Here is a 27,606-nt window from a genome sequence, read left to right on the forward strand (position 1 = left end):
GGTTCCTCCAGCTCCTGTCCCTGTTGGATTAGACACTAGCTAGGTTCCTCCAGCTCCTGTCCCTGTTGGATTAGACACTAGCTAGGTTCCTCCAGCTCCTGTCCCTGTTGGATTAGACACTAGCTAGGTTCCTCCAGCTCCTGTTCCTCCAGGTTCTCCAGCTTCTGTCCCTGTTGGATTAGACACTAGCTAGGTTCCTCCAGCTCCTGTCCCTGTTGGATTAGACACTAGCTAGGTTCCTCCAGCTCCTGTCCCTGTTGGATTAGACACTAGCTAGGTTCCTCCAGCTCCTGTCCCTGTTGGATTAGACACTAGGTTCCTCCAGCTCCTGTCCCTGTTGGATTAGACACTAGCTAGGTTCCTCCAGCTCCTGTCCCTGTTGGATTAGACTCTAGCTAGGTTCCTCCAGCTCCTGTCCCTGTTGGATGAGACACTAGCTAGGTTCCTCCAGCTCCTGTCCCTGTTGGATGAGACACTAGCTAGGTTCCTCCAGCTCCTGTCCCTGTTGGATGAGACACTAGCTAGGTTCCTCCAGCTCCTGTCCCTGTTGGATGAGACACTAGCTAGGTTCCTCCAGCTCCTGTCCCTGTTGGATGAGACACTAGCTAGGTTCCTCCAGCTCCTGTCCCTGTTGGATTAGACACTAGCTAGGTTCCTCCAGCTCCTGTCCCTGTTGGATGAGACACTAGCTAGGTTCCTCCAGCTCCTGTCCCTGTTGGATTAGACACTAGCTAGGTTCCTCCAGCTCCTGTCCCTGTTGGATTAGACACTAGCTAGGTTCCTCCAGCTCCTGTCCCTGTTGGATTAGACTCTAGCTAAACTGATAAATAGAAGCTCTTAACTTCGGCAGACCGGATCAGGCTGCTGCTGGTAGTCGGCTGATGACTGTATTGTAAATCATGCAAATCATCCACAGAGTGAAGGGCACTGCCCAGCAAATAGATATAAAACAATGCACATTGCCAAATGGTGTTTGAACTGCAGACGCCCAGAGCTCTCAGTCGACCCCATTTGAAATTAAATGGGTCGAACTCGCGTATGAATCATATGAATTTGGTATGAGTCATATAGGGCCCTGTTCTCCAAGTAGTAGTGCACTACGTAGGGAATAGAGGGCCGTTATGGACAGACCTCATTGGCTACCGTCTGTAACGTTGTTAATGTGTTAATCGTAGACTGTATTAATGTAACACCCACTACTTTAATGAATGCTTTAAGATAATAACAGGTCTGTGGCTGTGTGCCGAGCATACAGCTCATCCTCTGTGTGTGTGTGTGTGTGTGTGTGTGTGTGTGTGTGTGTGTGTGTGTGTGTGTGTGTGTGTGTGTGTGTGTGTGTGTGTGTGTGTGTGTGTGTGTGTGTGTGTGTGTGTGTGTGTGTGTGTACACAATGCTCACACTCACTAGCTCACCACAGCCCTGCTAATGATGGTCTGCATCCAGCCTCGTGTTCAGACAGTGACTCACGTGTGACACAACCGTCTGCCCTTCTCTCTCCTCAACCCTCACCCTCCTCAACCCTCACTGTGATGTCTGCTCTTCTCTCTCTCCTCAACCCTCACTGTGATGTCTGCTCTTCTCTCTCCTCAACCCTCACTCTCCTCAACCCTCACTGTGATGTCTGCTCTTCTTTCTCCTCAATCCTCACTGTGATGTCTGCTCTTCTCTCTCTCCTCAACCCTCACTGTGATGTCTGCTCTTCGCTCTTCTCTCTCCTCAACCCTCACTGTGATGTCTGCTCTTCTCTCTCTCCTCAACCCTCACTGTGATGTCTGCTCTTCTCTGTCTCCTCAAACCTCACTCTCCTCAACTCTCACTGTGATCGTCTGCTCTTCTCTCTCTCCTCAACCCTCACTGTGATGTCTGCTCTTCTCTCTCCTCAATCCTCACTGTGATGTCTGCTCTTCGCCTTCTCTCTCCTCAACCCTCACTGTGATGTCTGCTCTTCTCTCTCTCCTCAACCCTCACTGTGATGTCTGCTCTTCTCTCTCTCCTCAACCCTCACTGTGATGTCTGCTCTTCTCTCTCCTCAACCCTCACTGTGATGTCTGCTCTTCTCTCTCTCTCCTCAACCCTCACTGTGATGTCTGCCCTTCTCTCTCCTCAATCCTCACTGTGATGTCTGCTCTTCTCTCTCCTCAACCCTCGCTGTGATCCTCTGCTCTTCTCTCTTCTCAACCCTCACTGTGATATCTGCCCTTCTCTCTCTCCTCAACCCTCACTGTGATGTCTGCTCTTCTCTCCCTCCTCAACCCTCACTGTGATGTCTGCTCTTCTCTCCCTCCTCAACCCTCACTGTGACATCTGCTCTTCGCTCTTCTCTCTCCTCAACCCTCACTGTGATGTCTGCTCTTCGCTCTTCTCTCTCCTCAACCCTCACTGTGATGTCTGCTCTTCGCTCTTCTCTCTCCTCAACCCTCACTGTGATGTCTGCTCTTCTCTCTCCTTAACCCTCACTGTGATGTCTGCTCTTCTCTCTCCTCAACCCTCACTGTTGACAGTCTGCTCTTCTCTCTCCTCAACCCTCACTCTTTATTTTTTTATTTAACCCTAATTTAACTAGGCAAGCCAGTTAAGAACAAATTCTTATTTACAATGACGGCCTACGCCGGGTTAACTGCGACAGGGTAACTGCGACAGGGTAACTGCGACAGGGTAACTGCGCCGGGGTAACTGCGACAGGGTAACTGCACCGGGGTAACTGCTCCAGGGTAACTGCGACAGGGTAACTGCGCCGGGGTAACTGCGACAGGGTAACTGCACCGGGGTAACTGCTCCAGGGTAACTGCTCCAGGGTAACTGCGCCGGGGTAACTGCGACAGGGTAACTGCACCGGGGTAACTGCGCCGGGGTAACTGCGACAGGGTAACTGCGCCGGGGTAACTGCGCCGGGGTAACTGCGCCGGGGTAACTGCGCCGGGGTAACTGCGACAGGGTAACTGCGACAGGGTAACTGCGACGGGGTAACTGCGACAGGGTAACTGCACCGGGGTAACTGCGACAGGGTAACTGCGACGGGGTAACTGCGACAGGGTAACTGCACCGGGGTAACTGCGACAGGGTAACTGCGACAGGGTAACTGCGACAGGGTAACTGCTCCGGGGTAACTGCGACAGGGTAACTGCACCGGGGTAACTGCGCCGGGGTAACTGCCTCAACCGCTAACTGCGACAGGGTAACTGCGCTTAACTGCGACAGGGTAACTGCAACCGCTCCTGGATAACTGCGCTTCTCTCTCCTCAACTGCGCCAACTGCGATCGGGGTAACTGCGCTTAACTGCGCCTCAACCCGGGGTAACTGCGATGTAACTGCGCTTAACTCGCCGGGGTAACTCCTAACCGCTAACTGTGATGGGTAACTGCTCTTCTAACTGCGCCGGGGTAGCTGCTCCGGGGTCACTGCTGATGTAACTGCTCCGGGGTAACTGCGGCTCCTCAACCCCGGGGTAACTGCGACGGGGTAACTGCTCCGGGGTATCTGCTCCGGGTATCTCCGGGGTAACTGCGACTGGGTAACTGCTCTTCTAACTGCGACTAACTGCTCCGGGGTAACTGCGCCGGGGTAACTGCGCCGGGGTAACTGCGCTCGGGGTACTGTTGACAGGGTAACTGCGCCGGGGTAACTGCGCTCTTAACTCGACTAACTGCGCCCTAACTGCGCCGGGGTAACTGCGCTAACTGTGACAGGGTAACTGCCCGGGGTAACTCGCCGGGTAACTCGCCAAACTGCGCCAACTGCGACAGGGTATCTGCGCCGGGGTAACTTCCAGGGTAACTGCGACAGGGTAACTGCTTAAGAACAAACTGCTCCGGGGTAACTTCCAACTGCTCCGGGGTAACTGCGCCGGGGTAACTGCGCCGGGGTAACTGCGCCGGGGTAACTGCGACAGGGTAACTGCGCCGGGGTAACTGCGCCGGGGTAACTGCTCCGGGGTAACTGCTCCGGGGTAACTGCTCCGGGGTAACTGCGCCGGGGTAACTGCGCCGGGGTAACTGCGCCGGGGTAACTGCGCCGGGGTAACTGCTCCGGGGTAACTGCGACGGGGTAACTGCGACAGGGTAACTGCACCGGGGTAACTGCGACAGGGTAACTGCGACGGGGTAACTGCGACGGGGTAACTGCACCGGGGTAACTGCGACGGGGTAACTGCTCCGGGGTAACTGCTCCGGGGTAACTGCTCCGGGGTAACTGCTCCGGGGTAACTGCGACAGGGTAACTGCGACAGGGTAACTGCGACAGGGTAACTGCGACAGGGTAACTGCGACAGGTTATGAAAGACCATATTTCTGTGATGTATTCATTTTCTGTCTGTCATTATTGTCCCCCGGGTTTCAAATGTTGGATGAAGGGGGCGTGGTTGGATGAAGGGGGCGTGGTTGGATGAAGGGGGCGTGGTTGGATGAAGGGGGCGTGGTTGGATGAAGGGGGCGTGGTTGGATGAAGGGGGCGTGGTTGGATGAAGGGGGGCGTGGTTGGATGAAGGGGGCGTGGTTGGATGAAAGAAAGGGCGTGGTTGGATGAAAGGGGGCGTGGTTGGATGAAAGGGGCGTGGTTGGATGATAATGTCTATTTTTGTTCTCTCCTCAGTTAAGAACCACCCGTTTGGCAGCGAGTTTGACAGTTCTTATGTAAGTATATTTTCTTATAGTTTTGGCCCTGGTCTAAAGGCCGAGTTTGTGTCGCAGTCCAGCAATCAGGACCGCATGATCTGCAGGACCACTGCATTCTGGGCCCTTACAAAACGGTCCCCCCTCCCACTACATCGGCCCCCCTCCCAGGCCCCCCCTCCCACTATACGGCCCCCCTCCCACTATACGGCCCCCCTCCCACTATCTGCCCCCCCCACTACACGTCCTCCCCCTCCCACTACACGGTCCTCCCCTCCCACTACACGGTCCTCCCCTCCCACTACACGGTCCCCCACTACATGGTCCCCCTCCCACTACACGGTTTCCCACTACATGGTCCCCCCCTCCCACTACACGGTTTCCCACTACACGGCCCCCCCTCCCACTACACGGTCCCCCCCCTCCCACTACACGGTCCCCCTCCCACTACAGGGTCCCCCCCTCCCACTACAGGGTCCCCCTCCCACTACAGGGTCCCCCCTCCCACTACACGGTCCCCCCTCCCACTACACGGTCCTCCCCCTCCCATTACACGGTCCTCCCCTCCCATTACACGGTCCTCCCCCACTACACGGTCCCACTACCACTACACGGTCCCCCCTCCCACCCCCCCCACTACACGTCCCCCCCTCCCACTACACGGTCCCCCCACTCCCACTACACGGTCCCCCCTCCCACTACACGGTCCCCCCCCCTCCCACTACCGGTCCTCCCCCTCCCACTACACGGTCCCCCCTCCCACTACACGGTCCCCCCCTCCCACTACACGGTCCTCCCCCCTCCCACTACACGGTCCTCCCACTACACGGTCCTCCCCCTCCCACTACACGGTCCTCCCCCCCACTCCCCCCCACTACACACGGTCCCCCACTACATGGTCCCCCTCCCACTACACGGTTTCCTCCCCCCTCCCACTACACGGTTTCCCCCCTCCCCCTCCCACTACACGGTCCCACTAAACCCTCCCACTACACGGTCCCCCCTCCCACTACACGGTCCCCCCTCCCACTACACGGTCCCCCCTCCCACTACACGGTCCTCACCCTCCCGCTACACGGTCCCCCCCTCCCACTACACGGTCCTCCCCCTCCCGCTACACGGTCCTCCCCCTCCCACTTACACGGTCCTCCCCCTCCCACTACACGGTCCTCCCCCTCCCACTGCACGGTCCTCCCACTGGTCCTCCCACTACACGGTCCTCCCCTCAACACGGTCCTCCCCCTCCCGCTACACGGTCCTCCCCCTCCCGCTACACGGTCCTCCCCCTCCCACTACACGGTCCTCCCCCTCCCGCTACACGGTCCTCCCCCTCCCGCTACACGGTCCTCCCCTCCCGCTACACGGTCCCCCCTCCCGCTACACGGTCCCCCCTCCCGCTACACGGTCCCCCTCCCGCTACACGGTCCCCCCCTCCCGCTACACGGTCCCCCCTCCCGCTACACGGTCCCCCCTCCCGCTACCCGGTCCCCCCCTCCCGCTACACGGTCCTCCCCCTCCCACTACACGGTCCTCCCCCTCCCACTACACGGTCAGACTTTTGTTCTCGTATTTCTTGTCTGTTTTTACATTTTTGTTTTGTTCACAAGCTACGGTTGTCTTTTTTCTACGTTTTGAGTTTCAAGACAAGGTGACAGCGGCTTAGAATATTTCATGAAATTAAGCAACACTCTGATTAGTAATATATATATTTAATGAACTTTAAAGCTTACCTGGGGTTTTTTTGTGTGTAATTTTGGCAGAAAATCTGAGTGGCTGGTAGATTTATATTTTTTAATCTACCAGCCACAGAGACTGGTTGACCAAAAAGTTTGTTTGAGGCCCTACTACCAAATACAGTGATATTGTTTATTTGTATTTAATTTAACCTCTTTATTTAACTAGACAAGTCAGTTAAGAATAATACATTCTTATTTATAATGACGGCCTCCCAAAAGATAACAGGCCCTCCCTCCTACGAGGGGCTGGGATTGTAATGGTAACATAAAGGACTGAAAGATATATAGATTATATATAGTCGTCTACATGAAACAATATATTTTATTCTGCCACACATGAGCATTTACCTGAAGAACATTTAATTATCTGTGGTACATTTTAAATGAATAAATAGACGTTTTAGCTCCACATGTTGTATCGACAGACATCTGTTATACTGAAACTAAAATATTGACTTGATATTTTCTGGATTTCAGGACGAGACGGAGAAGGACACCATTCTGAAACTTCTCCTCAACCTTCACGACCACCTGGCTCATATTGCTGGTATGTTTTAAGAAAGGATCTGACTAGGACTGGCCTCCTCTCAGAGCCTGGTTCCTCTCTCTAGGTTTATAATCTCCACCTGGTACAGCCAGAAGGGGACAGGCCTCCTCTCAGAGCCTGGTTCCTCTCTAGGTTTATAATCTCCACCTGGTACAGCCAGAAGAGGACAGGCCTCCTCTCAGTGCCTGGTTCCTCTCTCTAGGTTTATAACCTCCACCTGGTACAGCCAGAAGAGGACTGGCCTCCTCTCAGAGCCTGGTTCCTCTCTAGGTTTATAATCTCCACCTGGTACAGCCAGGAGAGGACAGGCCACCCCTCAGAGCCTGGTTCCTCTCTCTAGGTTTATAATCTCCACCTGGTACAGCCAGGAGAGGACAGGCCACCCCTCATAGCCTGGTTCCTCTCTAGGTTTCTAATCTCCACCTGGTACAGCCAGGAGAGGACAGGCCACCCCTCAGAGCCCGGTTCCTCTCTAGGTTTCTAATCTCCACCTGGTACAGCCAGGAGAGGACAGGCCACCCCTCAGAGCCCGGTTCCTCTCTGGGGAGGCAGTGTAGCCTAGTGGTTAGAGCGTTGGACGAGTAACCGGAAGGTTGCAAGTTCAAACCCCCGAGCTGACAAGGTACAAATCTGTCGTTCTGCCCCTGAACAGGCAGTTAACCCACTGTTCCCAGGCCGTCATTGAAAATAAGAATTTGTTGTTAACTGACTTGCCTGGTTAAATAAAGGTAAAAAAAATGTTTTTAAAAATTATCTCCACCTGGTACAGCCAGAAGAGGGCTGGCCACACCACATAGCCTGGTTCCTCTCTAGGTTTCCTCCTAGGGTCTGAACCTTCTAGGGAGTTTTTCCTAGCCACCGTGCTTCTACACCTGCATTGCTTGCTGTTTGGGGTTTTAGGCTGGGTTTCTGTACAGCACTTTGAGACATCAGCTGATGTATGAAGGGCTATATAAATACATTTGATTGAGACTCTTCCATCCTACAGCCTTGGCTGTGTGCTATGCTTAATTAGCTAGAATGTGTTGTTTTCACCTCCGACCTCAGGGTGTATACAGTGTTCAGAACGCTTTCCATGACCGACCGACCAGGTGAAAGTGCTCCCTTATTAAATCCACTTCAATCTGTTCTAGATGCAAGGGAGGAGAAGGGTTAAAGACGGATCTTTAGGCTTTGAGACAGTTGAGACATGGATTGTGGATAGGCACCGGTTCGTGTCAAGAACTGCAACGCTGCTGGGTTTTTCCACGCTCAACTGTTTTCCCGTGTGTATCAAGAATGATCCACTACACAAAGGGCATCCTGCCAACTTGACACAAATGTTTTATTTTATCTTTGTTTAACGAGGCAAGTCAGTTTAAGAAACAAATTCTTATTTTCGATGACGGCCTGGGAACAGTGGGTTCAGGGGGCAGAACGACAGATTGTATTACCTTGTCAGCTCGGGGATTCGATCTAGCAACCTTACGATTACTCGTCCAACGCTCTGACCGCTAGGCTACCTGCCTCTGACCACTAGGCTACCTGCCTCTGACCACTAGGCTACCTGCCTGTAACCACTAGGCTACCTGCCTGTAACCGCTAGGCAACCTGCCTGTAACCGCTAGGCCACCTGCCTCTAACCGCTAGGCTACCTGCCTCTAACCGCTAGGCCACCTGCCTCTAACCGCTAGGCTACCTGCCGCCTCGAGAAGCAAATATGAGAATCATTGGAGTCAACATGGGCCAGCATCCCTGTGGAACGCTTTCAACACCTTGTAGAGACCCTGACGAATTGAGGCTGTTCTGAGGGAAAAGGGGGTGGGGTTTAACTCCATATTAGGAACGTGTTCTTAATGTTTGGTCCACTCAGTGGGTGTTGTCTGATGACAAACACCTTTTTTAAGCTGTAATGATGACACAAACTGCTCAAGGATAGTTTGAAATTTTACCTCAGGGGATTACTGTTGAAATGAGGTGTCTGTCTCCTCCCGCCTACCTGCCTGTCTGTCTCCTCCCGTCTGTCTGTCTCCTCCCGCCTACCTGCCTGTCTGTCTCCTCCAGTCTGTCTGTCTCCTCCCGCCTACCTGCCTGTCTGTCTCCTCCCGTCTGTCTGTCTCCTCCCGCCTACCTGCCTGTCTGTCTCCTCCCGTCTGTCTGTCTCCTCCCGCCTACCTGCCTGTCTGTCTCCTCCAGTCTGTCTGTCTCCTCCCGCCTACCTGGCTGTCTGTCTCCTCCAGTCTGTCTGTCTCCTCCCGCCTACCTGGCTGTCTGTCTCCTCCAGTCTGTCTGTCTCCTCCCGCCTACCTGGCTGTCTGTCTCCTCCCGCCTACCTGCCTGTCTGTCTGTCTGCCTGTCTCCCTCCCGTCTGTCTGTCTCCTCCCCGCCCACCTGCCTGTCTGTCTCCTCCCGCCCGCCCACCTGCCTGTCTATCTCCTCCCGCCCGTCTGTCTCCCCCCCGCCTGTCCCTGTCTGTCTCCTCCCGCCCGTCTGTCTGTCTCCTCCCCGCCCGTCTGTCTGTCTCCTCCCCTTACATGCCTGTCTGTCTCCTCCCGTCTGTCTGTCTCCCGCCCGTGTCTGTCTCCTCCCGCCCGTCTGTCCCCCCGCCCGTCTGTCTGTCTCCTCCCCGCCCGTCTGTCTGTCTCCCCGCCCGTCTGTCTGTCTCCTCCCGCCCGTCTGTCTGTCTCCTCCCGCCCGTCTGTCTGTCTCCTCCCGCCCCGTCTGTCTGTCTGTCTCCCCTGTCCTCCTCCCCGCCCGTCTGTCTGTCTCCCCGCCCGTCTCTCTCCTCCCCGTCTGTCTGTCTCCGCCCCGTCTGTCTGTCTCCGTCTCTGTCTGTCTCCCCCCCCCGTCTGTCTGTCTCCGCCCCCCCCCGTCTGTCTGTCTCCGCCCCCCGTCTGTCTGTCTCCGCCCCGTCTGTCTGTCTCCGCCCCCGTCTGTCTGTCTCCGCCCCCCGTCTGTCTGTCTCCCCCGTCTGTCCTCCGCCCCCGTCTGTCTGTCTCCGCCCCCGTCTGTCTGTCTCCGCCCCCGTCTGTCTGTCTCCCCCCCGTCTGTCTGTCTCCGCCCCCGTCTGTCTGTCTCCGCCCCCGTCTGTCTGTCTCCGCCCCCCGTCTGTCTGTCTCCCCGTCTATAATAAGTGGTTTATCTGCAGCTCACGTTAATGTCATCCCCATCAGGCCAACATGACTGTACCGCCCCGGAGCAGCAGCAGGCCAACAGGAGCCTGTCTCTGAAGGAGGCCTCGGACTATCTCCTGCAGCAGAGTGAACAGTACCGTCACTGGGTTCTCCTCGCTCTGGAGTGGATCATACGGACGGGGGAGGACGTTGGCATACGGTAAACATGCTCTCTCTTCTAAGATTCTCTGAAGTGGAGAGCATATCGGGTCGTGGTCATTAGGACACGCGGCAGGAAACAGAAACGGGCATTTCCTATCGGACAGGTGGTCCCTCCCTGATTGTCTGTGTTCTTGTGTTTGGTGCCGAACCCTGTTATCAACCCCTATGATGTATTCTCATATTAATGGAACCCCCCTCTCTCTCTCACCCCCTCCTCTCTCCCTCTCTTCTCTCCCTCCTCTCTTCTCTCCCTCCTCCCCCTTCCTTTCACTCTCTTCTCTCCCTCTCTTCTCCCCCTCCTCCCCCCTTTCGCTCTCTCCCTCCTCTCTCCCCCCCTCCTATCTCCCTCCTCCCCCCTTCCTTTCGCTCTCTTCTCTCCCTCCTCCCCCTTCCTTTTGCTCTCTTCTCTCCCTCCCTCCTCTCTCTCCCCCCCATCTCTCTCTCTCCCTCCTCTCTCTCTCCCCCTCTCCTCCTCTCTCTCCTTCCTCTCTCTCTCCCCCTCTCCCTCCTCTCTCTCCCCCCTCTCCCTCCTCTCTTCTCTCCCTCCTCCCCCTTCCTTTCACTCTCTTCTCTTCCTCTCTTCTCCCCCTCCTCCCCCTTTCGCTCTCCCTCCTCCCCCCTTCCTTTCGCTCTTCTTTCCCTCTCTTCTCTCCATCCTCTCTTCTCTCCCTCCCCCCTTCCTTTCGCTCTCTTCTCTCCCTCCTTCCTTTCGCTCTCTTCTCTCCCTCCTCTCTTCTCCCCTCCTCCCCCCTTCCGCTCTCCCTCCTCCACCTTCCTTTCGCTCTCTTCTTTCCCTCTTCTCTCCCTCCTCTCTTCTCTTCCTCCTCCCCCTTCCTTTCGCTCTCTTCTCTCCCTCCTCCCCCTCCTCTCCCTCCTCTCTTCCTCCTCCCCCCTTCCTTTCGCTCTCTTCTCTCCCTCCTCTCTTCTCCCCTCCTCCCCCCTTTCGCTCTCCCTCCTCCCCCTTCCTTTCGCTCTCTTCTTTCCCTCTTCTCTCCCTCCTCTCTTCTCTTCCTCCTCCCCCCTTCCTTTCGCTCTCTTCTCTCCCTCCTCCCCCTCCTCTCCCTCCTCTCTTCCTCCTCCCCCTTCCTTTCGCTCTCTTCTCTCCCTCCTCTCTTCTCTTCCTCCCCCCCCCTTCCTTTCGCTCTCTTCTCTCCCTCCTCTCTTCTCTTCCTCCTCCCCCCTTCCTTTCGCTCTCTTCTCTCCCTCCTCTCTTCCTCCTCCCCCCTTCCTTTCGCTCTCTTCTCTCCCTCCTCTCTTCTCTCCCTCCTCTCTTCCTCCTCCCCCTTCCTTTCGCTCTCTTCTCTCCCTCCTCTCTTCTCTTCCTCCTCCCCCTTCCTTTCGCTCTCTTCTCTCCCTCTTCTCTTCCTCCTCCCCCCTTCCTTTCGCTCTCTTCTCTCCCTCCTCTCTTCCTCCTCCCCCTTCCTTTCGCTCTCTTCTCTCCCTCTTCTCTTCCTCCTCCCCCCTTCCTTTCGCTCTCTTCTCTCCCTCCTCCCCCTCCTCTCCCTCCTCTCTTCCTCCTCCCCCTTCCTTTCGCTCTCTTCTCTCCCCCCCTCTCTTCCTCCTCCCCCCTTCCTTTCGCTCTCTTCTCTCCCTCCTCTCTCCTCTCCCTCCTCTCTTCTCTCTCCCTCCTCTCTTCCTCCTCCCCCCTTCCTTTCGCTCTCTTCTCTCCCTCCTCTCTTCCTCCTCCCCCCTTCCTTTCGCTCTCTTCTCTCCCTCCTCTCTCCTCTCCCTCCTCTCTTCTCTCTCCCTCCTCTCTTCTCTTCCTCCTCCCCCCTTCCTTTCGCTCTCTTCTCTCCCTCCTCTCTTCTCTTCCTCCTCCCCCCTTCCTTTCGCTCTCTTCTCTCCCTCCTCTCTTCCTCCTCCCCCCTTCCTTTCGCTCTCTTCTCTCCCTCCTCTCTTCTCTCCCTCCTCTCTTCCTCCTCCCCCCTTCCTTTCGCTCTCTTCTCTCCCTCCTCTCCTCTTCCTCCTCCCCCCTTCCTTTCGCTCTCTTCTCTCCCTCCTCTCTTCCTCCTCCCCCTTCCTTTCGCTCTCTTCTCTCCCTCCTCTCTTCCTCCTCCCCCCTTCCTTTCGCTCTCTTCTCTCCCTCCTCTCTTCCTCCTCCCCCTTCCTTTCGCTCTCTTCTCTCCCTCTTCTCTTCCTCCTCCCCCCTTCCTTTCGCTCTCTTCTCTCCCTCCTCTCTCCTCTCCCTCCTCTCTTCTCTCTCCCTCCTCTCTTCTCTCCCCCTCCCCTCCTCTCCCAGGCTGATCGGGGATAACCCAGAGGAGGCAGTAGCGGAGGTGAGTGAGGTGACTCGTCTGGAGTCGACCCACCCCAAGATGTCCTTCTCCTGCCGCTTCAGAAGAGCCTTCTTTACAGTCATCCACAGGGTGCTGCTCGTCCTAACAGGTTAGACATGTCTTCTCTCCTCTTTACAGTCATCCACAGGGTGCTGCTCATCCTAACAGGTTAGACATGTCTTCTCTCCTCTTTACAGTCATCCACAGGGTGCTGCTCATCCTAACAGGTTAGACATGTCTTCTCTTTACAGTCATCCACAGGGTGCTGCTCATCCTAACAGGTGAGACATGTCTTCTCTCCTCTTTATAGTCATCCACAGGGTGCTGCTCATCCTAACAGGTGAGACATGTCTTCTCTCTTTATAGTCATCCACAGGGTGCTGCTCATCCTAACAGGTGAGACATGTCTTCTCTCTTTACAGTCATCCACAGGGTGCTGCTCATCCTAACAGGTGAGACATGTCTTCTCTCCTCTTTACAGTCATCCACAGGGTGCTGCTCATCCTAACAGGTTAGACATGTCTTCTCTCCTCTTTACAGTCATCCACAGGGTGCTGCTCATCCTAACAGGTTAGACATGTCTTCTCTCCTCTTTACAGTCATCCACAGGGTGCTGCTCATCCTAACAGGTTAGACATGTCTTCTCTCCTCTTTACAGTCATCCACAGGGTGCTGCTCATCCTAACAGGTTAGACATGTCTTCTCTCCTCTTTACAGTCATCCACAGGGTGCTGCTCATCCTAACAGGTTAGACATGTCTTCTCTTTACAGTCATCCACAGGGTGCTGCTCATCCTAACAGGTGAGACATGTCTTCTCTCCTCTTTATAGTCATCCACAGGGTGCTGCTCATCCTAACAGGTGAGACATGTCTTCTCTCTTTATAGTCATCCACAGGGTGCTGCTCATCCTAACAGGTGAGACATGTCTTCTCTCTTTACAGTCATCCACAGGGTGCTGCTCATCCTAACAGGTGAGACATGTCTTCTCTCCTCTTTACAGTCATCCACAGGGTGCTGCTCATCCTAACAGGTTAGACGTGTCTTCTCTCCTCTTTATAGTCATCCACAGGGTGCTGCTCATCCTAACAGGTGAGACATGTCTTCTCTCTTTATAGTCATCCACAGGGTGCTGCTCATCCTAACAGGTGAGACATGTCTTCTCTCTTTACAGTCATCCACAGGGTGCTGCTCATCCTAACAGGTTAGACATGTCTTCTCTCCTCTTTACAGTCATCCACAGGGTGCTGCTCATCCTAACAGGTTAGACATGTCTTCTCTCCTCTTTACAGTCATCCACAGGGTGCTGCTCATCCTAACAGGTTAGACATGTCTTCTCTTTACAGTCATCCACAGGGTGCTGCTCATCCTAACAGGTTAGACAAGTCTTCTCTCCTCTTTACAGTCATCCACAGGGTGCTGCTCATCCTAACAGGTTAGACATGTCTTCTCTCCTCTTTACAGTCATCCACAGGGTGCTGCTCATCCTAACAGGTTAGACATGTCTTCTCTCCTCTTTACAGTCATCCACAGGGTGCTGCTCATCCTAACAGGTTAGACATGTCTTCTCTCCTCTTTACAGTCATCCACAGGGTGCTGCTCATCCTAACAGGTTAGACATGTCTTCTCTCCTCTTTACAGTCATCCACAGGGTGCTGCTCATCCTAACAGGTTAGACATGTCTTCTCTCCTCTTTACAGTCATCCACAGGGTGCTGCTCATCCTAACAGGTTAGACATGTCTTCTAACAGGCCTCCTGTGTGGGGTGTATCTAACCTTCTCTCTCTCTCTAGTGATTGGTCTGGTGTGGGGTGTATTCTACTATATGAAGTATCTAATCTAACCTTCTCTCTCTCTAGTGATTGGTCTGGTGTGGGGTGTATTCTACTATATGAAGTATCTAATCTAACCTTCTCTCTCTCTCTAGTGATTGGTCTGGTGTGGGGTGTATTCTACTATATGAAGTATCTAATCTAACCTTCTCTCTCTCTAGTGATTGGTCTGGTGTGGGGTGTATTCTACTATATGAAGTATCTAATCTAACCTTCTCTCTCTCTAGTGATTGGTCTGGTGTGGGGTGTATTCTACTATATGAAGTATCTAATCTAACCTTCTCTCTCTCTCTAGTGATTGGTCTGGTGTGGGTGTATTCTACTATATGAAGTATCTAATCTAACCTTCTCTCTCTCTAGTGATTGGTCTGGTGTGGGGTGTATTCTACTATATGAAGTATCTAATCTAACCTTCTCTCTCTCTCTAGTGATTGGTCTGGTGTGGGTGTATTCTACTATATGAAGTATCTAATCTAACCTTCTCTCTCTCTAGTGATTGGTCTGGTGTGGGGTGTATTCTACTATATGAAGTATCTAATCTAACCTTCTCTCTCTCTCTAGTGATTGGTCTGGTGTGGGGTGTATTCTACTATATGAAGTATCTAATCTAACCTCTCTCTCTCTCTCTAGTGATTGGTCTGGTGTGGGGTGTATTCTACTATATGAAGTATCTAATCTAACCTCTCTCTCTCTCTCTCTCTCTCTCTCTCTAGTGATTGGTCTGGTGTGGGTGTATTCTACTATATGAAGTATCTAATCTAACCTTCTCTCTCTCTAGTGATTGGTCTGGTGTGGGTGTATTCTACTATATGAAGTATCTAATCTAACCTTCTCTCTCTCTAGTGATTGGTCTGGTGTGGGTGTATTCTACTACATGAAGTATCTAATCTAACCTTCTCTCTCTCTCTCTAGTGATTGGTCTGGTGTGGGGTGTATTCTACTATATGAAGTATCTAATCTAACCTTCTCTCTCTAGTGATTGGTCTGGTGTGGGTGTATTCTACTATATGAAGTATCTAATCTAACCTTCTCTCTCTCTAGTGATTGGTCTGGTGTGGGGTGTATTCTACTACATGAAGTATCTAATCTAACCTTCTCTCTCTCTCTCTAGTGATTGGTCTGGTGTGGGGTGTATTCTACTATATGAAGTATCTAATCTAACCTTCTCTCTCTCTAGTGATTGGTCTGGTGTGGGGTGTATTCTACTATATGAAGTATCTAATCTAACCTTCTCTCTCTCTCTCTAGTGATTGGTCTGGTGTGGGGTGTATTCTACTATATGAAGTATCTAATCTAACCTTCTCTCTCTCTCTCTAGTGATTGGTCTGGTGTGGGGTGTGTTCTACTATATGAAGTATCTAATCTAACCTCTCTCTCTCTCTCTCTCTAGTGATTGGTCTGGTGTGGGGTGTATTCTACTATATGAAGTATCTAATCTAACCTCTCTCTCTCTCTCTCTAGTGATTGGTCTGGTGTGGGGTGTATTCTACTATATGGAGTATCTAATATAACCTTCTCTCTCTCTCTCTCTAGTGATTGGTCTGGTGTGGGGTGTATTCTACTATATGAAGTATCTAATATAACCTTCTCTCTCTCTAGTGATTGGTCTGGTGTGGGGTGTATTCTACTACATGAAGTATCTAATCTAACCTTCTCTCTCTCTAGTGATTGGTCTGGTGTGGGGTGTATTCTACTACATGAAGTATCGTTGGAGGAGCGAGGAAGAGGAGACCAGGCAGATGTATGACATGGTGGAGAGAATCATCGGTGTTCTGAGGATCCACAATGCATCATGTCAGGAGAACAATGACCTCCAGCCCTACCTGCCCATTCCTCATGTCAGAGACTCCCTGGTCCAACCCCAGGACAGGTGAGTACTAACCTCCTACCTGCCCATCCCTCACGTCAGAGACTCCCTGGTCCAGCCCCAGGACAGGTGAGTACTAACCTCCTACCTGCCCATCCCTCACGTCAGAGACTCCCTGGTCCAACGCCAGGACAGGTGAGTACTAACCTCCTACCTGCCCATTCCTCACGTCAGAGACTCCTTGGTCCAGCCCCAGGACAGGTGAGTACTAACCTCCTACCTGCCCATCCCTCACGTCAGAGACTCCTTGGTCCAGCCCCAGGACAGGTGAGTACTAACCTCCTACCTGCCCATCCCTCACGTCAGAGACTCCCTGGTCCAGCCCCAGGACAGGTGAGTACTAACCTCCTACCTGCCCATTCCTCACGTCAGAGACTCCTTGGTCCAACCCCAGGACAGGTGAGTACTAACCTCCTACCTGCCCATCCCTCACGTCAGAGACTCCCTGGTTCAGCCCCACGACAGGTGAGTACTAACCTCCTACCTGCCCATTCCTCACGTCAGAGACTCCCTGGTTCAGCCCCAGTTCAGTTCCAGCACTAGGGCCATATAACATCTGCGTTGTGGAGAAGTTGGAATCTAGACATTAAAATGGAATTCAACAATATTCAAAAATCTATTGAACTTTAGTAGGGAATCAACTAAATGTATCGAACTCGGTAGGGAATCAACTAAATGTATCAAACTCGGTAGGGAATCAACTAAATGTATCGAACTCGGTAGGGAATCAACTAAATGTATCGAACTCGGTAGGGAATCAACTAAATGTATCGAACTCGGTAGGGAATCAACTAAATGTATCGAACTCGGTAGGGAATCAACTAAATGTATCGAACTCGGTAGGGAATCAACTAAATGTATCGAACTCGGTAGGGAATCAACTAAATGTATTGAACTCAGTAGGGAATCAACTAAATGTATCGAACTTTAGTAGGGAATCAATTAAATGTATCGAACTCAGTAGGGAATCAACTAAATGTATCGAACTTTAGTAGGGAATCAACTAAATGTATCGAACTCGGTAGGGAATCAACTAAATGTATCGAACTCAGTAGGGAATCAACTAAATGTATCGAACTCAGTAGGGAATCAACTAAATGTATCGAACTTTAGTAGGGAATCAACTAAATGCATCGATCTCAGTAGAAAATGCATACATTTGCCCAAGTTTACCATAAGACATGAACAAAAATGCATCAATGAGTACATTTATGTGCACACTAATAATTCGATATTAAACTGATTTTTTACGGCAGTAGACAGTGTGGCAACAGTGATGTAAACACCGAACTCTGCTCATCGTAATCGGCGTAGGACAAGATTTGATCTGTCCCGGGTAAAGCCTACACCGATTTAAATAATAATAAATTGCTCAGAAAACTGGTAGTTAATCTTTCGAATGATTTAGGCCGTTTTTAAATCTGCTTTCCAGCGGTGTATTTGATCTGTGTCAGCAGCGTTACGACGGCAGCCTCTCTCTTATGAGCGAGTGCAGTGAGGTAAGGAACAACTGAATGTGTGCATCTCAGAGGTGGGTTTCACAGACCGACTTCGTATGTCCGAACTCCGATAGTCTTCTCCCCGAAAAATAACACGGTCGCTTGCGGTAGAACGACGAGTCTGATTGGTTCCGCGTTTTGTGAATTCCCATCAAGGAAGCCCTGATTTTTCAGATGTGTCCGTGGAAACGGGATTATTAGGGAAAATTCGTCCTTCGCGCAAAGCACGTAAAAATGTTTCAAACTATTATATTAACCTGGCTATGCACAATAATTGTATTGCGTGCCTGTAACCGTACTCGGTGATTTTGTTTTTGTGTATTTTGAGGCAACGGCACAGGAATGCCCCTGTCTGTGTGCGCGTTTGTCTACTACTAAGTGTAGCCGTTAGCGATGATGCTAATAACAGTCTTCTGGTAGATGGAAAGGCTTTCGCAACAAACAAAAAAATCTTCTCAATTAAATGTGAACTACAAAGTGGAACTCTTACCTTCCTGGCAGAATTATATCAGAATTTATTAGCGTCAGTCCAGTGGCCATTTTGTTTTTGCAAACTCTGCCCTCACATGAGCTCTACAGAAACATCGCTGACCAAACGATGTTCCCTGGCTGGTTCACGGGTGAATTAAAGGGTAACTACACCAAAATAGTCGAACTTTCTCAGACTTCAAAAATGGACTCCTGATATGATTTTCAAGCACTGTTTTGGACTTAACATCCAATATTGTTGTTTTTCTATCAATAAAAAGTGTGATCTTAGACTACTGGGGAAAACCTGGAAAAACTAAACAGAGAAAATGGAATTTGGGAAAAAATAAATAAATAAATGGAATCAGGCAAAAAGTTTCCAGATTTTATGGGGCCCTACAGGATAGAACTGTCACCACACTTCATTGTTTGTGTCGATTGGCTCAGTGGTTACAGGAATGGACATGGCTTCTTGAAGCCTCTAAACTGTATGGATCTCACGGGCTTTAATTAAGAAGATGTGGTCATTTAAACTGTATGGATCTCATGGTCTTTATTAATTAAGAAGATGTGGTCATTTAAACTGTATGGATCTCATGGTCTTTATTAATTAAGACGCTGTGGTCATTTAAACTGTATGGATCTCATGGTCTTTATTAAGAAGATGTGGTCATTTAAACTGTATGGATCTCAGACTTTTAAAAATTATTATGATTATTTTTAATTGACCATTTATTTAACTAGGCAAGTCAGTTATGAACAAATTCTTACTTTCAATGACGGCCTGGAAACAGTGGGTTAACTGCCTGTTCAGGGGCAGAACGACAGCTCGGGGGTTTGAACTTGCAGCCTTTCGCTTATGAGTCCAACGCTCTAACCACTAGGCTACCCTGCTGCTTCTTAAACTAAACTACTCTGTTGTGTTTAGGGCAGATTCTGTTGTTTAGTCCCCTGAGGAGCAAATCACATCCTGTTCAGTTTAACTGGGCTTTCCTCATGTCAGAGAGACGAGCGATGTTTGTTTCTATTCTACCATTTAGAGACGAGCGATGTTTGTTTCTAGTCTACCATTTAGAGACGAGCGATGTTTGTTTCTATTCTACCATTTAGAGACGAGCGATGTTTGTTTCTAGTCTACCATTTAGAGACGAGCTATGTTTGTTTCTATTCTACCATTTAGAGACGAGCGATGTTTGTTTCTAGTCTACCATTTAGAGACGAGCGATGTTTGTTTCTATTCTACCATTTAGAGACGAGCGATGTTTGTTTCTAGTCTACCATTTAGAGACGAGCGATGTTTGTTTCTATTCTACCATTTAGAGACGAGCGATGTTTGTTTCTAGTCTACCATTTAGAGACGAGCGATGTTTGTTTCTATTCTACCATTTAGAGACGAGCTATGTTTGTTTCTATTCTACCATTTAGAGACGAGCGATGTTTGTTTCTATTCTACCATTTAGAGACGAGCGATGTTTGTTTCTATTCTACCATTTAGAGACGAGCGATGTTTGTTTCTATTCTACCATTTAGAGACGAGCTATGTTTGTTTCTATTCTACCATTTAGAGACGAGCGATGTTTGTTTCTATTCTACCATTTAGAGACGAGCGATGTTTGTTTCTATTCTACCATTTAGAGACGAGCGATGTTTGTTTCTATTCTACCATTTAGAGACGAGCGATGTTTGTTTCTATTCTACCATTTAGAGACGAGCGATGTTTGTTTCTATTCTACCATTTAGAGACGAGCGATGTTTGTTTCTATTCTACCATTTAGAGACGAGCTATGTTTGTTTCTATTCTACCATTTAGAGACGAGCTATGTTTGTTTCTATTCTACCATTTAGAGACGAGCGATGTTTGTTTCTATTCTACCATTTAGAGACGAGCGATGTTTGTTTCTATTCTACCATTTAGAGACGAGCTATGTTTGTTTCTAGTCTACCATTTAGAGACGAGCGATGTTTGTTTCTATTCTACCATTTAGAGACGAGCTATGTTTGTTTCTATTCTACCATTTAGAGACGAGCTATGTTTGTTTCTAGTCTACCATTTAGAGACGAGCGATGTTTGTTTCTATTCTACCATTTAGAGACGAGCTATGTTTGTTTCTATTCTACCATTTAGAGACGAGCGATGTTTGTTTCTATTCTACCATTTAGAGACGAGCGATGTTTGTTTCTATTCTACCATTTAGAGACGAGCGATGTTTGTTTCTATTCTACCATTTAGAGACGAGCGATGTTTGTTTCTATTCTACCATTTAGAGACGAGCGATGTTTGTTTCTATTCTACCATTTAGAGACGAGCGATGTTTGTTTCTATTCTACCATTTAGAGACGAGCGATGTTTGTTTCTATTCTACCATTTAGAGACGAGCGATGTTTGTTTCTATTCTACCATTTAGAGACGAGCGATGTTTGTTTCTATTCTACCATTTAGAGACGAGCGATGTTTGTTTCTATTCTACCATTTAGAGACGAGCGATGTTTGTTTCTATTCTACCATTTAGAGACGAGCGATGTTTGTTTCTATTCTACCATTTAGAGACGAGCGATGTTTGTTTCTATTCTACCATTTAGAGACGAGCGATGTTTGTTTCTATTCTACCATTTAGAGACGAGCGATGTTTGTTTCTATTCTACCATTTAGAGACGAGCGATGTTTGTTTCTATTCTACCATTTAGAGACGAGCGATGTTTGTTTCTATTCTACCATTTAGAGACGAGCGATGTTTGTTTCTATTCTACCATTTAGAGACGAGCGATGTTTGTTTCTATTCTACCATTTAGAGACGAGCGATGTTTGTTTCTATTCTACCATTTAGAGACGAGCGATGTTTGTTTCTATTCTACCATTTAGAGACGAGCGATGTTTGTTTCTATTCTACCATTTAGAGACGAGCGATGTTTGTTTCTATTCTACCATTTAGAGACAAGCTAGTCATAATGACTGTTCGTTTCTATTCTACCATTCCAGAAAGAAGCTGAAGAAGGTCTGGGACCGGGCTGTGACCTTCCTCTCAGCCAATGAGAGCCGTATCAGGACAGAGTCTCAGCGGATTGGCGGAGCCGACTTCCTGGTGTGGAGGTGGCTCCAGCCCTCTCTGAGCTGCGACCAGATCTCACTCATCCCCTCCAAAGTCTGGCAGGGCAAAGGTAACTAACCCGTTCCCATTCCTAGTGTGCTCCCAAATGGCACCCTGTTCCCTAGGTAGGGCACTACCAACTCCCTATTAATAACCACGGTTACGAAATGTGATGTTCGATGAGCAGGTGTCCGTGTACTTTTTGGTCGTGTAGTTTTATGTGAGAAATAACAAAATGTTTCTTCCCTGCTGGTTTTACTGTCCATCTAGCGTCTCTTGTCTGTCTCTTGTCCATCTAACACATTTCCTGTCTTTTCTCCAATCGAACGTCTCTTTCCTGTCTGTCTCTCTTCTCTCAGCGTTTCCTCTGGACAGGAGGAACTCTCCTCCCAACAGTTTAACACCGTGTCTGAAGATCAGAAACATGTTTGATCCAGTCATGTGAGTACCAGAGGGTGTTACGAAGTCAATGTGTTCACCATCAATCTTTAAGGTTCTGTTGGGGTTAGGGATGAGCATGTACTTGTCAGGGGACTCTCTTTGCATGTCGGTATCAGCAGACTTTCTCTTAGATGTGCACGTTGGCAGACTCTCTCTTAGACCTGGACGTTGACGTTGGCAGACTCTCTCTTAGACCTGGACGTTGACGTTGACAGACTCTCTCTTAGACCTGGACGTTGACGTTGACAGACTCTCTCTTAGACCTGGACGTTGGCAGACTCTCTCTTAGATGTGGACGTCGGCAGACTCTCTCTTAGACGTGGACGTCGGCAGACTCTCTCTTAGACGTGGACGTCGGCAGACTCTCTCTTAGACGTGGACGTTGGCAGACTCTCTCTTAGACGTGGACGTTGGCAGACTCTCTCTTAGACGTGGACGTTGGCAGACTCTCTCTTAGACGTGGACGTTGGCAGACTCTCTCTTAGACGTTGACGTTGGCAGACTCTCTCTTAGACCTGGACGTTGACGTTGACAGACTCTCTCTTAGACGTGGACGTTGACAGACTCTCTCTTAGACGTGGACGTTGACAGACTCTCTCTTAGACCTGGACGTTGACGTCGGCAGACTCTCTCTTAGACCTGGACTTTGACGTCGGCAGACTCTCTCTTAGACCTGGACGTTGACGTTGACAGACTCTCTCTTAGACCTGGACGTTGACGTCGGCAGACTCTCTCTTAGACCTGGACGTTGACGTCGGCAGACTCTCTCTTAGACCTGGACGTTGACGTCGGCAGACTCTCTCTTAGACCTGGACGTTGACGTTGGCAGACTCTCTCTTAGACCTGGACGTTGACGTTGGCAGACTCTCTCTTAGACCTGGACGTTGGCAGACTCTCTCTTAGATGTGGACGTTGGCAGACTCTCTCTTAGACCTGGACGTTGACGTTGACAGACTCTCTTAGACCTGGACGTTGACGTTGGCAGACTCTCTCTTAGACCTGGACGTTGGCAGACTCTCTCTTAGATGTGGACGTTGGCAGACTCTCTCTTAGACCTGGACGTTGACGTTGGCAGACTCTCTCTTAGACCTGGACGTTGGCAGACTCTCTTAGACCTGGACGTTGATGTTGGCAGACTCTCTTAGATGTGGACGTTGACGTTGGCAGACTCTCTCTTAGACGTTGACGTTGGCAGACTCTCTCTTAGACCTGGACGTTGACGTTGGCAGACTCTCTCTTAGACCTGGACGTTGGCAGACTCTCTCTTAGATGTGGACGTCGGCAGACTCTCTCTTAGACGTGGACGTTGGCAGACTCTCTCTTAGACCTGGACGTTGACGTTGGCAGACTCTCTCTTAGACCTGGACGTTGACGTTGGCAGACTCTCTCTTAGACCTGGACGTTGACGTCGGCAGACTCTCTCTTAGACCTGGACGTTGACGTTGGCAGACTCTCTCTTAGACCTGGACGTTGACGTCGGCAGACTCTCTCTTAGACCTGGACGTTGACGTTGGCAGACTCTCTCTTAGACCTGGACGTTGGCAGACTCTCTCTTAGACCTGGACGTTGATGTTGGCAGACTCTCTCTTAGATGTGGACGTTGACGTTGGCAGACTCTCTCTTAGACGTTGACGTTGGCAGACTCTCTCTTAGACCTGGACGTTGGCAGACTCTCTCTTAGACCTGGACGTTGGCAGACTCTCTCTTAGACGTGGAGGTTGGCAGACTCTCTCTTAGACCTGAACGTTGGCAGACTCTCTCTTAGACCTGAACGTTGGCAGACTCTCTCTTAGACCTGAACGTTGGCAGACTCTCTCTTAGATGTGGACGTCGGCAGACTCTCTCTTAGACGTGGACGTTGGCAGACTCTCTCTTAGACCTGGACGTTGACGTTGGCAGACTCTCTCTTAGACCTGGACGTTGACGTCGGCAGACTCTCTCTTAGACCTGGACGTTGACGTCGGCAGACTCTCTCTTAGACCTGGACGTTGACGTTGACAGACTCTCTCTTAGACGTGGACGTTGACAGACTCTCTCTTAGACCTGGACGTTGACGTTGGCAGACTCTCTCTTAGACCTGGACGTTGACGTTGGCAGACTCTCTCTTAGACCTGGACGTTGACGTTGACAGACTCTCTCTTAGACCTGGACGTTGACGTCGGCAGACTCTCTCTTAGATGTGGACGTTGGCAGACTCTCTCTTAGACCTGGACGTTGGCAGACTCTCTCTTAGACCTGGACGTTGGCAGACTCTCTCTTAGACCTGGACGTTGACGTTGGCAGACTCTCTCTTAGACCTGGACGTTGACGTTGGCAGACTCTCTCTTAGACCTGGACGTTGACGTTGGCAGACTCTCTCTTAGACCTGGACGTTGACGTTGGCAGACTCTCTCTTAGACCTGGACGTTGACGTTGGCAGACTCTCTCTTAGACCTGGACGTTGGCAGACTCTCTCTTAGACCTGGACGTTGGCAGACTCTCTCTTAGACCTGGACGTTGACGTTGGCAGACTCTCTCTTAGACCTGGACGTTGACGTTGGCAGACTCTCTCTTAGACGTTGACGTTGGCAGACTCTCTCTTAGACGTTGACGTTGGCAGACTCTCTCTTAGACGTTGACGTTGGCAGACTCTCTCTTAGACGTGGACGTTGACGTTGGCAGACTCTCTCTTAGAAGTGGACGTTGACGTTGGCAGACTCTCTCTTAGACCTGGACGTTGACGTTGGCAGACTCTTAGACGTTGACGTCGACAGACTCCCTCAGATGTATATTGTATCAAGTGTTTTCCCGTGTGTGCCATATGTACTGTGCTATCCTACCTGTGTGTTCTTGACTACCAGGTTAGAGGTGTGTTAGGACTTATAGATGACATCTGACCCCTTTACGTGTGTGTGTGTGTGTTTGCAACAGGGAGGTTGGTGAAAACTGGCATCTGGCCATCCACGAGGCCATCTTGGAGAAGTGTTGTGACAACGACGGCATCGTCCACATCGCTGTCGACAAGAACTCCAGAGAGGTGAGTGTCTGTCACAGCTGTTCTATCAAGCAATGGCTGTGTTCCAAGCGGCTCCCTATTCTATTACCAAATAGGGCTGTCTTCTGTATACCACCCCTACCTGATCACAACACAACTGATTGGCTCAAACGCACTAAGAAAACAAGGCACACCTGTTAATTGAAATGCATTCCAGGTGACTACCTCGTGAAGCTGGTTGAGAGAATGCCAAGAGTGTGCAAAGCTGTCAGTCATCAAGGCAAAGGGTGCCTTACTTGAAGAATCTCAAATATAAAGTTTTTTGATTAAACACTTCAACAGCCTTCTGGTTATATATCCACTGACCAGGTGGAACACATGGTTATATATCACTGACCAGGTGGAACCAACAGCCTTCTGGTTATATATCCACTGACCAGGTGGAACACATGGTTATATATCACTGACCAGGTGGAACCAACAGCCATATGGTTATATATCCACTGGCCAGGTGGAACCAACAGCCTTCTGGTTATATATGCACTGACCAGGTGGAACCAACAGCCTTCTGGTTATATATCCACTGACCAGGTAGAACCAACAGCCTTCTGGTTATATATCCACTGACCTTGTGGAACCAACAGCCTTCTGGTTATATATCCACTGACCAAGTGGAACACATGGTTATATATCACTGACCAGGTGGAACCAACAGCCATATGGTTATATATCCACTGACCAGGTGGAACCAACAGCCATCTGGTTATATATCCACTGACCAGGTGGAACCAACAGCCTTCTGGTTATATATGCACTAACCAGGTGGAACCAACAGCCTTCTGGTTATATATCCACTGACCAGGTAGAACCAACAGCCTTCTGGTTATATATCCACTGACCAGGTAGAACCAACAGCCTTCTGGTTATATATCCACTGACCAGGTGGAACCAACAGCCTTCTGGTTATATATCCACTGGCCAGGTAGAACCAACAGCCATCTGGTTATATATGCACTGACCAGGTGGAACCAACAGCCATCTGGTTATATATGCACTGACCAGGTGGAACCAACAGCCATCTGGTTATATATCCAGTGACCAGGTAGAACCAACAGCCATATATTGCAGTAGCCACCCGACAGACTGACCTGGCTGTGTTTATAACCTGTGATAGAGGAGCTTGTTAACGTCTCTCTCCTCTCTCTCCAGGGCTGTGTCTATGTGACGTGGCTGTGTTTATAACCTGTGATAGAAGAGCTTGTTAACGTCTCTCTCCAGGGCTGTGTCTATGTGAAGTGTCTGTGTTTATAACCTGTGATAGAAGAGCTTGTTAACGTCTCTCTCCTCTCTCTCCAGGGCTGTGTCTATGTGAAGTGTCTGTGTTTATAACCTGTGATAGAAGAGCTTGTTAACCTCTCTCTCCTCTCTCTCCAGGGCTGTGTCTATGTGACGTGGCTGTGTTTATAACCTGTGATAGAGGAGCTTGTTAACCTCTCTCTCCTCTCTCTCCAGGGCTGCGTCTATGTGAAGTGTCTGTCAGCAGAACACTCAGGGAAAGCCTTCAAGGCGCTACATGGCTCCTGGTTCGATGGTAAAATCACTTTTTAAAAATATATTTTAAATGCCTTTAGCGACAACACACTCGTCTTTGTTTGTCCTTCGTTGTCCTTCCGTCCTCTAATGAACCTTGTTGTTGTCTGCTGACTTCCTTATTGTTGACCATTTTATCTCACCACCTGGATCAAAGCCAATAGACCTTGTTTGCTAACTTTGAGCCAATAGCATTTTGTACTATTCATGTGGTGCTGTGATTTATTGATACCGGATAAAATAGGAAGGATTTAATAGATTTAGTCACATGGTTGGTTTTCATTGTCTCTCTCTCCCCCCATCCTCCCTCCCTACCTACCTACCTACCTACCGTCTCTCTCTCTCCCCCTTTCCTCCGTCCCTACCTACTGCCGTCTCTCTCTCTCCCTACATACCGTCTTTCTCCCTTCCTACCTACCGCCTCTCTCCCCTCCCTACCTACTCCCCCCTACCTACTGTCCCCCCCCCTCCCTACCTACCCCCCCCTCCCTACTCCCCCCCCCCCCCTACCTACTGTCCCCCCCCCCCTACCTACTGTCCCCCCCCTCCCTACCTACTCCCCCCCCCCCTCCCTACCTACTCCCCCCCCCCCCTACCTACTGTCCCCCCCCTCCCTACCTACTGTCCCCTCCCCTCCCTACCCCCCCCCCCTCCCAGGTAAGCTGGTGACGGTGAAGTACCTGCGTCTGGACCGTTACCACCAGCGGTTCCCTCAGGCCCAGGGCTGTACCACCTCCCTGAAGCCCTCCAACACCTACATGAACACCATGTCCAGACTACGTCACCACACCAGCCCTGACAGCAGCTCTAACACGAACTCTCTAGGCTTCTCCTGAGGGGGGGGTGCAGATACCCCGGCCTCCTCTCTCCCTCAACCCCACCACACCAGCCCTGACGCTAACTCTCTAGGCTTCTCCTGAGGGGGGGGGGGGGTGCAGATACCCCGGCCTCCTCTCTCCCTCAACCCCACCACACCAGCCCTGACGCTAACTCTCTAGGCTTCTCCTGAGGGGGGGTGCAGATTACCCCAGCCTCCTCTCTCCCTCAACCCCACCACACCAGCCCTGACGCTAACTCTCTAGGCTTCTCCTGAGGGGGGGTGCAGATTACCCCAGCCTCCTCTCTCCCTCAACCCCACCACACCAGCCCTGACGCTAACTCTCTAGGCTTCTCCTGAGGGGGGGGGGGGGTGCAGATTACCCCAGCCTCCTCTCTCCCTCAACCCCACCACACCAGCCCTGACGCTAACTCTCTTGGCTTCTCCTGAGGGGGGGGGGGTATAGATACCCCAGCCTCCTCTCTCCCTCAACCCCACAGATACCACCACACCAGCCCTGACAGCTCCTTCTTACCCCTGTGTAACAGTCTCA

General features: G+C 50.6%; 1 protein-coding gene across 1 annotated transcript; it reads left to right on the forward strand.

Annotated features, from left to right (window-relative positions):
* Positions 1-4,563: 4,563 nt before the first annotated feature.
* LOC135533050 (inner nuclear membrane protein Man1-like) lies at positions 4,564-27,247 on the forward strand. The gene is made up of 10 exons (XM_064960444.1): positions 4,564-4,629; positions 6,822-6,891; positions 10,044-10,203; positions 12,445-12,590; positions 15,977-16,181; positions 21,123-21,301; positions 21,591-21,672; positions 24,583-24,688; positions 26,159-26,237; positions 26,894-27,247. The coding sequence occupies exons 1-10, from the start codon at positions 4,564-4,566 to the stop codon at positions 27,070-27,072; spliced, it is 1,272 nt and encodes a 423-aa protein (XP_064816516.1). The 3' UTR covers positions 27,073-27,247.
* The last annotated feature ends 359 nt before the right edge of the window (positions 27,248-27,606 follow it).

This window comes from Oncorhynchus masou, unplaced genomic scaffold (genome assembly GCF_036934945.1).
Source record: "Oncorhynchus masou masou isolate Uvic2021 unplaced genomic scaffold, UVic_Omas_1.1 unplaced_scaffold_2182, whole genome shotgun sequence".
NCBI lineage: Eukaryota > Metazoa > Chordata > Actinopteri > Salmoniformes > Salmonidae > Oncorhynchus > Oncorhynchus masou.

Coding starts and splice junctions, on each gene's coding strand:
- LOC135533050 (XM_064960444.1), top strand. CDS start 4,564: ATGTCTATTTTTGTTCTCTCCTCAGTTAAGAACCACCCGTTTGGCAGC. Junction 4,630..6,821: donor GCGAGTTTGACAGTTCTTAT/GTAAGTATATTT, acceptor TCTGGATTTCAG/GACGAGACGGAGAAGGACAC. Junction 26,238..26,893: donor ACATGGCTCCTGGTTCGATG/GTAAAATCACTT, acceptor CCCCCCTCCCAG/GTAAGCTGGTGACGGTGAAG.